This window comes from Equus przewalskii, chromosome 7 (assembly GCF_037783145.1).
Source record: "Equus przewalskii isolate Varuska chromosome 7, EquPr2, whole genome shotgun sequence".
Classification (NCBI taxonomy): Eukaryota; Metazoa; Chordata; class Mammalia; order Perissodactyla; family Equidae; genus Equus; species Equus przewalskii.
The window spans coordinates 33,637,008-33,652,700 of record NC_091837.1 but is presented as its reverse complement, the minus strand read 5'-3'; the positions used below and the strand labels follow the sequence as shown (position 1 = coordinate 33,652,700).

Sequence of the window (15,693 nt, the reverse complement as noted above, 5' to 3'; positions counted from 1 at the left end):
CAAATACTTGAAAATTAAACCACACACTTCTAAATAATCCATGGTCAAAGAGGAAGTCCATAAAGAAAGTTTGGAAAATAAATAGAATGAAAATAAAACTAAAACATCAAATTTGGTGGGATGCAGCTAAAGCAGTGCTTAGGGAAAAATTTATAGCAGTAAACATTCACATTAGGAAAGAGGAAAATATCTTAAACCAATTATTTAAGTTGCTATCTCCAGAAATAGAAAAATAATAGTAAAATAAACACAAAGCAAGCAGAAAGAAGGAAAAGATCAAGACAAGAGTAGAAATTAACAAAATTGAAAACAGGAAGATGATAGAGAAGCTGGTTGTTTTTAAAAAACAATAAAATTGATAAACTTCTAGAAAGACTGACAAAGATGAGAAGAAAGAGGGTACAAATCATCAATACTAATAATGAAAGAGGATATCACTGTATATAATGTTTCCCTCAAAAGGATAATAAGGAGATACTATGAACAACTTTATGCTCAAAATCAAAATCTTAGAAGAAATGAACCAATTCCTCAAAACCACAAATTGCCAAAACACAACCAAGATGAAATAGTCATAGCCATTAAAGAAATTGAATCAGTGCTTTAAAAGTTTCCCCAGGGGCAGGCCTGGTGGCGCATCGGTTAAGTGTGCACGTTCCACTTCTCGGCAGCCTGGAGTTGCCCGGTTTGGATCCCGGGTGCAGACATGGCACCGTGTGGCATGCCATGCTGTGGTAGGCGTCCCACATATAAAGTAGAGGAGGATGGGCACAGATGTTAGCTCAGGGCTAGTCTTCCTCAAAAAAAAAAAGTTTCCCCCAGAAAAGGAGTCTCTAAGCCCAGATGGTTTCACTGGAGAATTCTAGGAAACTTTTAAAGAATTAACACAATCTTTTCCAGAAAATAGAACAGGGACACTGTCAACTCATTTTATGAAACCAGGATCGTCCTGATACCAAAACCAGACAAAGCCAATAGAAAAAACAAGAACCACAGACTAATATCTCTTATGAACTTAGACAAAAAAATCCTCAACAACATATTAGCAAATCTAATCCAATATATATTAAAAGAATTATACACTTTACCAAGTGGAATTTATTTCAGGTATGCATGGTTAGTTCACCATTCAAAAATCTATGTAATCCACCATATCAACACAAGAAAAATCATACGATCATGTCAAGTGCTCCAGAAAAAGCATCTGACAAAATCTAACACCCATTCACGATAAAAACTCTTAGCAAACCAGGAAAAGAGAACTTCCTCAACTTGATAAAGATCATCTATAAAAACCTACAGCTAACATCATATTTAATGATGAAAGACTGAATACTTTCCCTCCAAGATTAAAAGTAAGGATGTCCCATTCGACATAGTGCGGGAAGATCAAAGCACTGCGGTAAAGCAAGGAAAAGAAAGCAAAGGCATACAGATTGGAAAGAAAGAAAGAACATTGTCTCTATCTGCAGTCTCTATTTCTCACACTTGCTTGGTTTTTGATGACCTGGACAGTTTTGAGGACTGGACAGGTATTTTGCACAATGTTTCCCATTTGGGACTCATTTACGTTTTTCTAGTCTGGAGTTAACACGTTCTTGGATGAAAGCGACAGAGGTAAATTGCCATTTTCACCATATCTTATCAAGGGTACATACTATCAACGTGACATCACCTTAACCACCTGACTGAGGTCAAATTTCTTGATATTCTTTTTACCTCTTTACATACTGTACGCTTTGGAAGGAAGTCACTATGCATAGACCACATTTAAGGAGTGGTGACCTTCCACCCTTTTTAAATATAATTGCCTTAAGCATGTCCTCTACATACGTTGAGCACCACACGAGATGGTGCTTCAACCATCAAATGTGATTTAAGAAATGCATGAGGAGCAGGCCAATCTATTATATTTACTCCTATTTGTACCTATTCTGATGTTTTCCTTTCCTTTCTGATGCTCCAAACCTTCTGTTCTCATTTCCTTTCTGTTTAGAGAACTTCCTTTAGCCATTCTTTATGGGCAGGTTTGCTAGCCAAAAAATCTCTTAGTATTCCTTCGTTCAAGAATGTCTTTATTTCCTCTCTCCTCTAGAAGGATATTTCTGCTAGATACAGGGTTTGTAGTTGACAGTTCTTTTCTTTCCGTACTTGAAAAATGTTACCCACTTCCATCTGGCCTCCCCTGGTTTCAGATGAGAAATCCACTGTAATTCGAATCAGTGTTCCCTATAAGAAATGCATTTCTTCTCTCTGGATGCTTCCAAGGTTTCTTGTCTTTAATTTTCACAAATTGAATTATGACGTTTCGGCATGGGTTTTTTTGGGTTGTCCTATTTGGGTTCATTTAGCTTCTTGAATATGTAGGTTTACGCCTTTTGCTAATTTGGGAAGTTTTCAGTCCTTATTTATTCAAATACTTTTTCAGTCCCACTGTTTTGTCTCCTTTTGGCACTCCAGCGATACAAATGTTAGCTCTCATTACCGTCCCATGAATCCCTGGGGATGTATTTATTTTTACTTTTTGGTCTATTTTCTATTTGTTGTTCAAAATAAATAATGCTATTGATATGTCCTCACATTTACTGATTATTATCTTCTGTCATCTCCACTCTACTAGTGAGCCCATCCAGGAAGTTTTTTTATTTCAGTTTTTTATCTTTTGTTCTATAATTTCCACTTGGTGCTTTTTTATAACTTCCATTTCTTTGCTGAGATTTTCTGTTTGTTTCAAGAGAACTCGTAATTGTTTTTCGAAGCATTTTTTATGATGGCTGCTCTAAAATCCTTGTCAGATAATTCTAACATCTGATTCAGTTAAGTGCTGGCATCTGTTGTCTTTTCTCATTTCGGTTGTGATCTTCCTGGTTTTAGGTATAATGAGTTTTGTATCATACAGTGGCCATTTTGATATTACATTATGAGACTCTGGATCTAATTTACCTTCAATTTTTGGCAGGCAATCCTCCTGTTGAGGTTTAGCACAAGGTCTGGCTGGGTGTGTATGTTCAGCTTTTTGCTGGGCCCCACTGACGCCTGCTCAGTGAAAGTGGGACACCAACCGGCACTGCCTCATTGCCTTCAATCAGGAGTGCAAGATCAGCTCCCTGCTGGGCTCTGCCACCACCGGCAGTGGGGAAACGGAGGGCTGACTCACACTGCTGTGTCGCTGCTCGGTGAGGGGGACGGTCAGCTCCCCTCGGGGCCTTTCGGACACTGAGGGTGAGGAGAGGCCTGGTGCTCAGTGGCCTGCCCACCTTGTGAGGTCTCGCTGCTGCTGCGGGGAGGTGGGGGCTCAGCTCTGGCAGGACCCTGCTGACACACCCCGGGTGGGAACTGGACGCCTCGGCTTGTGGGGCGGGGTACTGCAGACGGCTGCCTGCTCACCCCAGGCCGCGGGGCAGTCTGTTTGTTCATGTTTGGTGGGAGTAGGCCAGATGTTATTGCCAAGATGGATTTCTGGCCACTCTCTCCTCAATCTTTGGCTATGGGAACAGCTTTTCCTGGAGCTTTTTCTGTCTGTGCCTGTGCCAGGGTGGAGGTTTCCGCAGCACCCTGCCTGGGGTGCACGCGAGGAGATAAGGAAGCCCAGGAACTCACCACCCGTGTCGTTGCACAAGGCCCCGTGTCCCCGGCAGCGAGCCCCCTTCCTTCCCTCTCACAGCCTTCCTATGCTTGCTGTTGTCTCGTGTCCAGGGCTTCTGAGTTGCGAGAGGAAGGATCTGGGAGGAATAGGACTCCTCTCCTCTTTTTTACTTAAACACAAGAGGTGCTGAGTAGTCAGTCAGAAAATAAACTTCTGGTGAATATGCAAAAATGGGCCTGCGTACAACTTTTCAACTAAAATAGGCCACAGTTCTAACCGTGGAGAGAATGGATAGGACAAGATCTTCAGAGAAAAAGCCGGTACAAAAGATTTGAGTCTATCCACAGCCATCGAGTCCACCTTATTTTTATCAGAAACATTCTCTTTCCATGAAAGGTCTGCATGAGACTACAGAGGCAGCTTTGTACACATATAAGTAGGAATCTACTGGATGCTCAGATCCCTCCAGTGGGATTTTGAGTCTCTCCATTACTGCCGAGTGGTAACTCTTCACAGCTTCTTAGGTGTTGGGCCAGTAGCAGAGAGGAGTAAATGCTCAGGGCTCTCCCATTGGCCTCTGACTACTTTTCTTCTCTTTCTTATGTTAGTGTATATGTTTACATATATATGTATATATCATACATAAAGTACACGTCAAAAATGTATGACTTGAAGAATTTTCACAAGTGAACACACCACGTAACCAGCCCCAGATCTAAAAAAGGAGCTTAGAAGCCACCGTCATGCCTTCTTAGACACCATCCCTTCCACTCTCACAGAACTCCACCATCCTGACTCCTAACACCATGGGTTACTTTTACTGGCTACTCCTGTTTTTCTTTTAACTGAATTTTTTCTTGAGATAATTGTACACTCACATGTATTTGTGAGACATGATACAGAGAGGCTCTCCACCCAGATCTCCCAATGGAAACAGGGTGACATTTTGCAAATCTAGACTTTGATGTCACAATCCAAATACTGACATTGATACAATCCACGCATCTTACTCAGATATCCCATTTCACTAGCACTAATTTGTGTATGTTCAATACACAATAAATAAAGTTCAATAAAATTCAATAAAGTATTGAGTTCAATAAAGTTTCATAGAGGCTCATTTATTCACCACCACAGTCAAGATACTGACCAATACCACAAGGGTCCTTCATGTCACCCTCTTATAACAACACCCATCTCCTCCCCCATGATCACCCCTCCTCAACCTCTGGCAATCAGTAATCTATCCTCTGTTTCTAAAATTTTATCATTTCAAAAATGTTGTATAAATGGAATATTGCAGTGTGTAATCTTTTGCAATCGGTTTTTCTTCGCTCAACATAGCTACTCCTTTTTGATATGATTGAAACGTTTCTTTTAAAGGATATCCTCAGTTTACTAGAGACCATTAAATGGTGCCTGCTCGCTAATGAGTAGATGTAAACCAGTGCGTCTCATCTTTTGAAAAGCTCAGGGTAAATGTTTATCCCTGAATAAGCATGCTAGACAAAAGGTACCATGATTAATCTCTTTAAGGTGACTTACGGCAGATATCAAAAAGCTTTTTTGTAAATATCATTCTGATCCTAAGGTTTGTTGCTGGTACATTTTAAGGAAAGCAACGGCTATGATGTTCACTTAATTACCTAAACTCTACCTGATATAGGCATGTTCAAGCCCAAGCAAGCCTGGAAGAATGATACTCCTGGAAATCTATCAAGATATCTACACAATTAACTTGCTATATATTTTCCTAACAAGAAGTAAAACTCATTGAGTAAATGAAGCCACCAAGACAGAAGATACCTATTAAAAATCCCAACTGTAGAAATTCCTTAAAAAAAACCCACTTCTGTTATTGACAATGCTTTTGTTTACTTAACTTCTTTCTCTACTTTTATTCTTCATTCACTGGGAAGGTCCCTAAGTAACAGGTTCTAATTTTTCAAAAAGGCCCAATCTGTAAATGCCTGGAAAGTTACTCATCAGATAAAGGTCCCCTTCCTCTACAGAGAACTGCATTCACTTGCACTCACCTGTTCTCACACTGGAATTTTGCGAGTATGTCTTTGGCTTTGGTTTGACTACTGAGTTGAATGGCCATTGACACCTTCGAGAGAAGTGGCGCGTGGACCCTTATGACTCCTTCCGGCACGTCAGACTGCCAACGAAGAAAATTCAGTACATTCTGTCAAACTAGGATGACTACCAGCTCAATGACTGCACTTAAGAGAGATGAAAATCAGTAGCACTCTGAATGAGAAAAACATGTAAACAGGACCAGTATTTAACCTGAATGAAACACTGCTTTCTTTTTTTTCAAGATTGGCACCTGGGCTAACATCTGTTGCCAATCTTTTTCTTCTTCTTCTTCTTCTTCTTCTTCTTCTTCTTCTTCTTCTCCCCAAAGCCCCCCGGGACATAGCTGTATATTCTAGTTGTGAGTGCCTCTGGTTGTGCTATGTGGGACACCGCCTCAGCAAGGCCTGATGAGCAGTGCCATGTCCGCGCCCAGGATCTGAACCCATGAAACCCTGGGCCACCGAGGTGGAGCGCACGAACTTAACCACTCGGCCACGGGGCTGGCCCCATTGTGTTCTTTTTAACAGGAGATTCACGAATGACTAAACTTTAGCTGAGATTTCACTTTTGCTACACGCTTGGGTCTTACTTATAATGCCTTAAAATCATGAGAGGAGTAAAACTGGGTTATGACAAAAATCTAATGTTTCTATCAGGTCGTTTCCTTGACCAATGTCTTAAATAAGCCTACTTTAAGCAGAATTTGGTATTTCAACTTATTTCAGGAAGATCAACCTTCTGAAAACTGTAAGGATCAATTAGAAAACATGGCTTTTGAAAAATCCTTTTTCTTTCATCAGTGGACTTGAATGGCCAGCCCAAGTTGAATTCCAGATGGGCACCTGAAACCTGAGCCTCTGAGTGTCCTGGCAGCACTGTGAAGAGCAGCGGGTGCTGCTGGGGAAGGGTCCCTCTGCTCTGATGAGACACCACCAGTCGGGACTGAGTGCTTGCCTAAATGAAACCATCAAAGAATGGCACTGTCGAATTAACAGAAATTTCTGCTTTGTCAGGACTGAAGGGAAAATCCCTTTGTTTCAAAATTTTGAATGTTTTAAAAATTAAGTCTCTATCTAGAGGTAAACAGAAATAAATTTCCATTTAAGGATCTGGTTACTCCTCAGGCAATCATTTTAAATCTGTACATTCTTGAAGGATGGTGGTGTTAATGTAGAAGGTTTATGTGAATTGACTCGACATATCCCCTAGGAGAAATATATAATAGGTCGAATTGTGTTCCACTCCAAAATACGTTGAAGTTCTAAGCCTAGCACCTCAAAATATGACCTTATTTGAAAACAGGGTCCTTGCAGATGTAATTAGCTAAGAGAAGGTCATACTGGAGTAGGGTGGGCCCTTAATCCAATGTGACTGGTGTCCTTATACGAGGAGAAGAAACACAGACACACACACAGGGTGAATGCCACATAAACAAGGAGGCAGAGGGTGGACTCATGCATCTACAAGCCAGGGAATGCCACAGATCGCTGGCATCGCCAAACCTGGGAGTGAGGTCAGGAACAAATCCCTCCCTCACAGCCTTCAGAAGCAACCAACCAAACTAACACCTTGATTTCAGACTTTTAGCCTCCACAACTCTGAGAGAGTAAATTTCTATTGTTTTAAGCTACACAGTTTGTGGCACTTTGTTATACCAGGACTAGGAAACTAACAGCAAATATTGTTTTAAATGGTCAGCTCCTATAGCATGTTTCCACTATGACCAGCAAGAGCACGACAGGGGATGGCTGTGAGAGATTTGGAGTGGGGAGGGGGTAGAATGCCCCAGGTTCACTGCAGCCAAGATTATGCTCCTAAAACACTCTTGGGTCATCTCATGTCCCTCCACGTCCTCCCAGAAGCCTCTGTAAGATAAATTCCTCACTCCTGACTTCACTGAACCTGTGATCATGACCGTCACATTTTCCTTATAGCTTCCTCTAGTATTCACGCCTGGGCACAGGATGCCTAACCACACATTTTGACTCATCAGCTAGTTGAGTCCCTAGATGAATCCTTCATATGCCACACTGAAAATGTCAAGTTTGAAGGATATAGCATGACCCAAATCATACCCAGATAGGGCAGATGTAGCCAGAGAACACTGTGTAGGGGTGAATAATTAGGGAGGAATGGAGATTAGTTGTTTTCTTACCATTCTTCTTGAAGAGGATGATTTTTGTAGTACCTTCGAAGTCTTGGGGCTTGTAACCTAAACAAAACACATTTAGTCTTTAGGATGGGAAAACAAGCATATGCTGCAGTTAAAAGTGTTAAAACTGGTACAGTCTTTATGGAAAACATTTTGGTGATATTTATCAAATTATAAAATTTACATGCACTTTGACCCAACAATTCCACACCTATAAATTTATCCTACAAATTACTTTATCTGTGAGAAACGGCATATATACAAGTTTATTCACTGATGAATAAATTTTAATAGCAAAATGTTGGACACAATCTAACTGTTCAATAATATGGAAACGCTTAAATAAGTTATGGTGTGTCTATAGAATATCAGGCAAAAGAAGCAAAGAAGAAGGCTTTCTGGACCGCTGGGGAATAATCCCTGTGATTTCATAAGTCAACACAGCACTGCGCGGACCAGCTTCATGCACGTTATCATTCCTGTCGAAAAGGAGGAAGAACATACGTTCGTATTTGCTGGTATGTGCACAGTGCCTCTCTGGAAGTATACGCACCTGCACGTTCCTGCCAGCACACACCCTGTCATGGTGACATTATTTGCCTCCAGGAGGGGAAGTCAGAGGTGGCCAATTTTTATTCTATAGTTTTTCCCTTTTCAATGTTTTGAATTTTGTAACCTGTTAATGAACTGTCTATTCCAATCAAAATTAAATAAAAACACGGCAGAGTACAACAGGACTGAAGAAAGACTATGTCTTCATCTTTAAGAGCTTGCTTCCATGGTACTTATAACCTTTAAGTTCTACTTGGTTTGGTTTACAATTAAACCATGCAAATAACTGAAATTCCTATGGCATCATATAGTTTACACAGTGCTTTCCACTCACATTCTGTGAGTTGATGCTCATGACAACTGTGAAAAGGATATCATTACTTTTCCCTCCAATTTATAATATAAGGAAACTGAGGCTCAGAGAAAGACTTTAATTCACCCAGGCATATATAGTAGCAGTTGGCAAAGTGACCGGACCTCAACTCCAGCTCCACAGATAGCAAACTTACACCATTAACATTTTCCAGAATGAAAATGGCAGAATGAGGACTCCAGCAGTCTGTCCCTCCATCAAACCAACGAAAAAACTGGCAAAAACGGGCAGTATCAACTTTTTCAGAACCTGGACCCTAACTCAAAAGTTGCAACCACGGGAGTGCTTAAGAAAAGCTGTTGAATCTTGATAAGAACAGTGAACTTTGTGGCATTTTAACGTACAGTTTCCCATCTCAGTTTTCTTGCTCAGAGATGGGCTTGAAAATAACAGCCTGTATTCCTAGCATAGGTACTGGAGTGAGCAGAATAGACCACATTTCAAAGAATTCTATGTATCTGCTCTGACCTATCTGGTGGTTCCCTGGAAGCCTGGCTCAAAAGGCTCACCTTTATCTTGACTAACTTGGAACTTGACCAGTGCAAAAGTGGCATAACGTTGAAAACATTTACAGGCAAGTGTTTTAGCCACTGCTGCCTGGTGCAGTGGACAAGGGTTGGGGGAAATCACATATTAACTAAAAAGCTTGGGAGGTAAGCCTAGAGCTTGAGATGCTTTGGGTAATAAAGTCTTTGAAAAGCTCCAACGTATTCCAGAGAATCCAGAAGGCCATGTGCATGCCCAGGACCACGCACATATTCAGGAAAGACCTGAAAAGAACTTAAGCTCTCACCTCTGGCTGACCTTCAGGCTCTGTTCAAGCAGGAAGTGAAGGCTCAGATAGAGCTGTAAACTGCCTGGCTGAATGGTGAAGGTGTGTCCCAGCAAACACACGGAGCTCATCTGCAAAGACTGGGAGACTTTTTTTGGTTCCAGGTATTTAAGAAAAAATCTCTGAAAACATTAGCTAACCACTAAACTAATGGAACAGAGACTTCAGTAGCCACACAAAACAAAGAATGCAAACTTTACAAAATTAGTTCAGCAGATGGGGCCAGCCCTGTGGCCGAGTGGTTAAGTTCACACGCTCCACTTTGGTGGCCCAGGGTTTCACTGGTTCGGATCCTGGGCGCGGACATGGCACCGCTCATCAGGTCATGTTGAGGCGGTGTCCCATATAACACAACCAGAGGCACTCACAACTAGAATATACAACTATGTACTGGGGGCTTTGGGGAGAAGGAGAAGAAATAAAAGACTGGCCACAGATGTCAGTGCAGGTGCCAATCTTTAAAAAAAATTAGTTCAGCAGAAAAATCACTAAAAAAATGAACAACAGCTACATCAAGCAGCAACAACCATCCCTGGGGAAGGGGAAAATCTTATTTCCAAAGCTGTCACATTATAACATTCAAAATGGCTATCCTTCAAGAAACAATTATGAGGCAGGCAAAAAATGGAAGAAAATATGTCCCATATACAGGGAAAAAAGTAGTTTCAAAAGAAACTCTTTAAGGAAGTGACAAATAAAAATGGCAAGCAATAGGATATATTGGAGTATATGAGGAAGCCATTTGGTATAAATCTAATTCGGCCTGACTTTGTTTTTTCCCAAAAGGGCCTCACTGTGGCTGTTGAGCACGCATTGTATATCTGCTTAGACATTTCCTATGGCCAGAACAAAGGCCCTTGAGATAAACGTGCAACTTCCCCCAACATTGGCATTTCCTTAGGGATAAGCATCTTTCCTTAGGCTAGGAACTGATTGCTGCACTCACCTTTGACCACCCAGCTCACCTGTGACCACCCAGCTCAAGACAACAGACTGCCACCCTGCTGTGTTCACTGAGACAGAAGACCTCCCTGCTGTTTCCATCAATCGCAGTGCCGACAGAGCAGTCTCGCGACTATTGTAAAAGGGACATTTCAATCCTATGTGAAACATCCTCTCTGGGGGTATATAACCGCTCTGTGCACCCCACTTCTTTGGTGCCCTTTTTTCCTTCAGGAAGAAAGGCCCCAGGCCATGGTCCTCAGATTTCAGCTCAGAATAAACTCACCCAAATTGTCATTTATAGATTGGTTATGGATTATTTTCATGGACAGAAGCATAGACATTGGACTTACTAGAAAAAGCCTTCAAATCAGCTATTTTAAATACATTCTAAGAACTAATGGAAAACACGTCTAAAGAACTAAACAACACCATGAGACTGATATCTCATCAAATAGAAAATATCAATAAAGAGGTATAAATTATAAAAAGGAACCAAATAGAAATTCTGGAGCTGAAAAGTCAAATTGAAATAAAAACGAGGCTCAACAGCAGACTCAAGGAGGCAGGAGAAAAAATCAGCAATTTGAAGACAGGTCAATCGAAACTTCCAGTGTGAGGAACAGGAAGAAAAAAGAATGGAAAAAAGTGAATAGACCCTAAGGAGAACTGTGGAGCAACATCAAGTGCACCAACATACACATAACGAGGGTTTCAGAAGGAGAGGAGAAAAAGGGACAGGAAGAATATCTGAAGTAGCAATAGCTGAAACTCCCAAAATTTGCTGAAAGACATTGATCTACCTATCCAAAAAGCTCAACAAACTCCAAATAGGATAAACTCAAAGAGATCCAGACCAAGAATCTTCATAATCAAACTGTCTAAAGACAGATACAAAGAGATAGTCTTGAAAACGGCAAAAGAGAAAGCAACTCATCAGGCACGAGAGACCCTCAGTAAGATTAACAGTTGATTTTCCAGCATATAGAAGCAGGAAGACAGATGACATATTCAAAGTGCTGAAAGGGAAAAAGTGACAACCAAAATTTGATCTGGCAAAATAGTCTTTAAAAAATGAAGGTGAAATTAAGACATTCCCAGATAAACAAAAGCTGACACGGTTCATTTCTAGCAAACCTACCCTATGAGAAATACTAAAGAGAGTCCTCTAGGCTGAAATGAAAGGATAACAGACAGTAGGTGAAATCCACATGAAGAAATAAAGAATACCAGTACAGGTTACTATATAGATAAATATAAAAGACAGTATTAATGTATTTTTTGTTTATAACTCCACTTTTTCCCTATCTTACTTAAAACACAAGTGCATAAAGCAATAATTATAAATCTATGAGGATGGGCACACAATTTATAAAGCCATAATTTGTGGCAATAACAGAATAAAGTGGGGGGGGGGGCAGATGTATACAGGCAGAAAATTTTTATATACTTTTGAATTCAAGGTGGTATTAAAATGAACTAGATTGTTATAAATTAAGATGTTACTTATAATCCCCAAAGCAACCACTAAGGAGATAATTCAAAAATAATTAAAGTGGTACATTAGAAAATACTTATTTTATGTAAATGAAGGCATTAATGGAGGAATTGAGGAACTAAGACAGATAGCCAAAAAAAAAAAAAAAAAAAAAGAAAGAATTGAAGGGAGAAACAGTTCTACAATAGTTGGAGACTTCAATATCTCACTTTCAACAATGGAGAGAAGAAGCAGATAGAAGATCAGAAAGGACACAGAAGACTTAAACAACATAGTAAACCAACTAGGCCTAACAGACATCTCTGGAACATTCCACCCAACAACACCACAGTCCACTCTTCTTAAGTACACATAGACGGTTATTCAGGATAGATAATATGTTAGACCTCAAAACAAGTCTCAGTGAATTTTAAAATATCGAAATAATACAAAGTATGTTCTCCAAACACAACGGAATGAAATGAGACATCAGGAACAGAAGGAAATTTGGAAAATTCACAAATATGTGGAAATTGAATAGCATACTCCTAAATAACCAATGGGTCAAAGGGAAATTAGAAAATACTTTGAAATGGACCACAGCATACCAAAACTTATGGGATGGAGCAGAAGTAGTGCTCAGAGGAAAGTTTATAGACGTAAATGCCTACATTAAAAAAAGACATCTCTCAAATTAATAACCTAAACTTCCACCCTAAGAAACTAAAAATGGTCAGCTAAACTCAAAACAAGCATAAGGAAGGAAATAATAAAGATTAGAGTCTTAATAAGGACCAGAGAGTAAAAAACAAAAGAGAAAATCAATGAAAGAAAAATTGGCTGTTCAAAAAGATCGACAAAATAGACAAAACTTTAGTTAGACTGATCAAGAAAAAAGAGAGAAGATTCAAATTATTAATCAGGAATATAAATGGGGACATTACCACCAACCTTACAGAAATAAAAAGAATTATAAGAGAATATAGATGCTCCTTGACTTACAATGAGGTTACATCCCATTAAATCCATCATAAATCAAACATATCACAAGTTGAAAATGCACTTAATACACCTAACCTACTGAACATCAGAGCTTAGCCTAGCCTACCTTAAACGTGCTCAGAACACTTACTTTAGCCTACAACTGGGCAAAATCATCTAATGCAAAGCCTATTTTATAATAAAGTATTGAATATCTCATGTAATTTATTGAATACTGTGCTGACAGTGAAAAACAGGATGGTTGTATGGGTACTCATCCAAAAACCACTGGCAACACAGTGCACTGTAGAGCTTCGGTTGTTTACCCTCAGGATCACACGGCTGACTGAGAGCTGGGGCTGGCTGCTGCTGCCCAGCATCATGAGAGAGGATCGGGTTGCATATTCTTGGCCCAGGAAAAGATCAAAATTCGAATTTCGAAGCATGGTTTCTACTGAATGTGTATTGTTTTCTCACTATCATAAAGCTGAAAAATTGTAAGTCAAACCATTCTAAGTTGGGGACCATCTGTACTATGACCAATTGATATGCCAACAAATTAGATAACCTAAATGGAATAGACAAAATCTTAGAAACATACAAACTATCAATATTGACTCAAGAAGAAATAGAAAATGTGAATAGAGCTATAACAAGTAAAGAGATTGAGTCAGTAATCAAAAAAAAATTTGCTGCAAAGAGAAGTCCAGGACCAGATGGTTTCATTGGTGAATTCTACCACATGTTTAAAGAAGAATTAACGTTAATCTTTCACAAACTGTTGCAAAAAGTGAAGAGAAGGGAACACTTCCTAACTCATACTATAAGGCCAGTATTGCCCTGATAGCAAAGTCACAGACATGACAAGAAGTGAAAACCATAGACCAATACCCCTTATGAATGTTGATGCAAAAATCTTCAACAAAATACTAGCAACCTCTCCAGCAGCATATTAAAAAGATTATACACCTTGGCCAAATAGAATTTATCCTAAGAATGCAGGGTTAGTTCAACATATGAAAACCCATCAAGGTAATACATCATAATGATAGAATGAAGGAAAAAACCCCTATGGTCATCTCAATAGGTGGAGAAAAAGTATTTGATGAAGTTCAACACCCTTTCATGGTAAAAACACCCAACAAACTAAGAACAGAAGGGAGCTTTCTCAATCTGATAAAGGAAATCTATGAAAAACCCACATATAACATCATACTTAATGGTGAAAGACTGAAAGCTTCCCCCTTAAAATCAGGAATAAGATAAGCATCTCTGTGCTTACCTTCTTATCTGATATTCTACTGGAGTTCTAGCCAGGGCAGTTAAGCTAGAAAAAGAAATAAAAGGCATCCAGACTGGAAAGGAAGACGGAAAACTAACTCTATGCACAGATAACATGACCTTATATAGAGAAAATCCTCAAGAATTTACACACACAAAACCAAACGTTTAGTGCTAATAAATGATTTCAGTAAAATTTCAGGATGTAAGATCAATAGACAAAAAATCAGCTGTATTTCCATACACCAACAGCTAACCATCCGAGAAAAAGAAATTAAGAAAACAATTCCATTTATGATAGTATTAAAAAGAACAGAGGCCGGCCCTGTGGCCAAGTGGTTAAGTTCGCATGCTCCACTTCAGCAGCCCAAGGTTTCACTGGTTTGGATCCTGGGTGTGGACGTGGTACCGCTCATCAGGCCAGGCTGAGGTGGCGTCCCACATAGCACAACCAGAAGGAGCTACAAGTAGAATATACAACTATGTACTGGGGGGCTTTGGGGAGAAGAAGAAGAAAACAATGATTGGCAACAGATGTTAGCTCAGGTGCCAATCTTTTAAAAAATAAAAAGAATAAGATTCTTAGGAATAAACGTAATCAAGGAAGTACAAGACTTGTCCATTGAAAACTATACAACATTGCTGAAAGAAATTACAGAAAACCTAAATAAATGGAAAGATATACTTGCATGGACTAGAAAACTTAGTATTATTAGGAAGGCAATATTTCCCAAATCAATCTACATATTCAATGCAATTTCTATCAAAATTCCAACTACCTTTTTGCAGAAATGGAAAAGTTGATTCTAAAATTCATATGGAAATGCATAAGACCCAAAATAACCAAAGTTATTTGGGGAAAAAAAAGTTGGAAGACTCAGATTTTCAATTTCAAAACTTACAACAAAGCTACAGTAATCAAAACAGTGTTGTACTGGCATGAGGACAGACATATAGACCAATGGAATAGAATTAAGAGTCTAGAAATAACTCATACATCTATGGTCAATTAACTTTTGACAAGAGTGCCAGGACCATTAATTGAGGAAAGAGGTCTTTTCAACAAATGGTGCTGGGACAACTGGATAACCACATGCGAAAAAGTGTGGGATTAAATCTTTACGATCTTGGATTTGACAAAGGATTCTCAGATATGAAAATAAAAACATGATCAACAAAAGAAATAGTAGATAAATTATACTTCATCCTAATTAAAAACCTTTGTGCATCAAAGGACATAATCAAGAAACTGAAAACACAATACATAGAATGGGAAAAAAATATTTTCAAATCATACATCTGATATCTGATAATTGTATCTAGGATATATGAAGAATTCTTACAACTTAATAATAAAAAACAACCCAACCAAAAATTGGGCAAAAGAGGTGAACAGACATTTCTCCAAAGAAGGTATGCAAATGGCCAATAAGAT

At 39.3% G+C, this 15,693-nt stretch overlaps 1 protein-coding gene across 6 annotated transcripts in view; it reads right to left on the bottom strand.

Moving 5' to 3' along the window:
- The window catches only part of ARHGAP28 (Rho GTPase activating protein 28), a 186,283-nt gene that overhangs the window by 8,795 nt on the left and 161,795 nt on the right, over window positions 1–15,693 (bottom strand). For 5 of the 6 annotated variants that reach the window (XM_070629464.1, XM_070629460.1, XM_070629462.1 and 2 more), the window contains 2 exons: window positions 7,824–7,880; window positions 5,623–5,747 (listed from right to left, as the gene is read on the bottom strand). In XM_070629464.1, the coding sequence (XP_070485565.1) occupies window positions 5,623–5,747; window positions 7,824–7,880 (182 nt within the window). The remainder of the gene's footprint in view (window positions 1–5,622; window positions 5,748–7,823; window positions 7,881–15,693) is intronic. The other variant, XM_070629463.1, reaches the window with a different exon arrangement.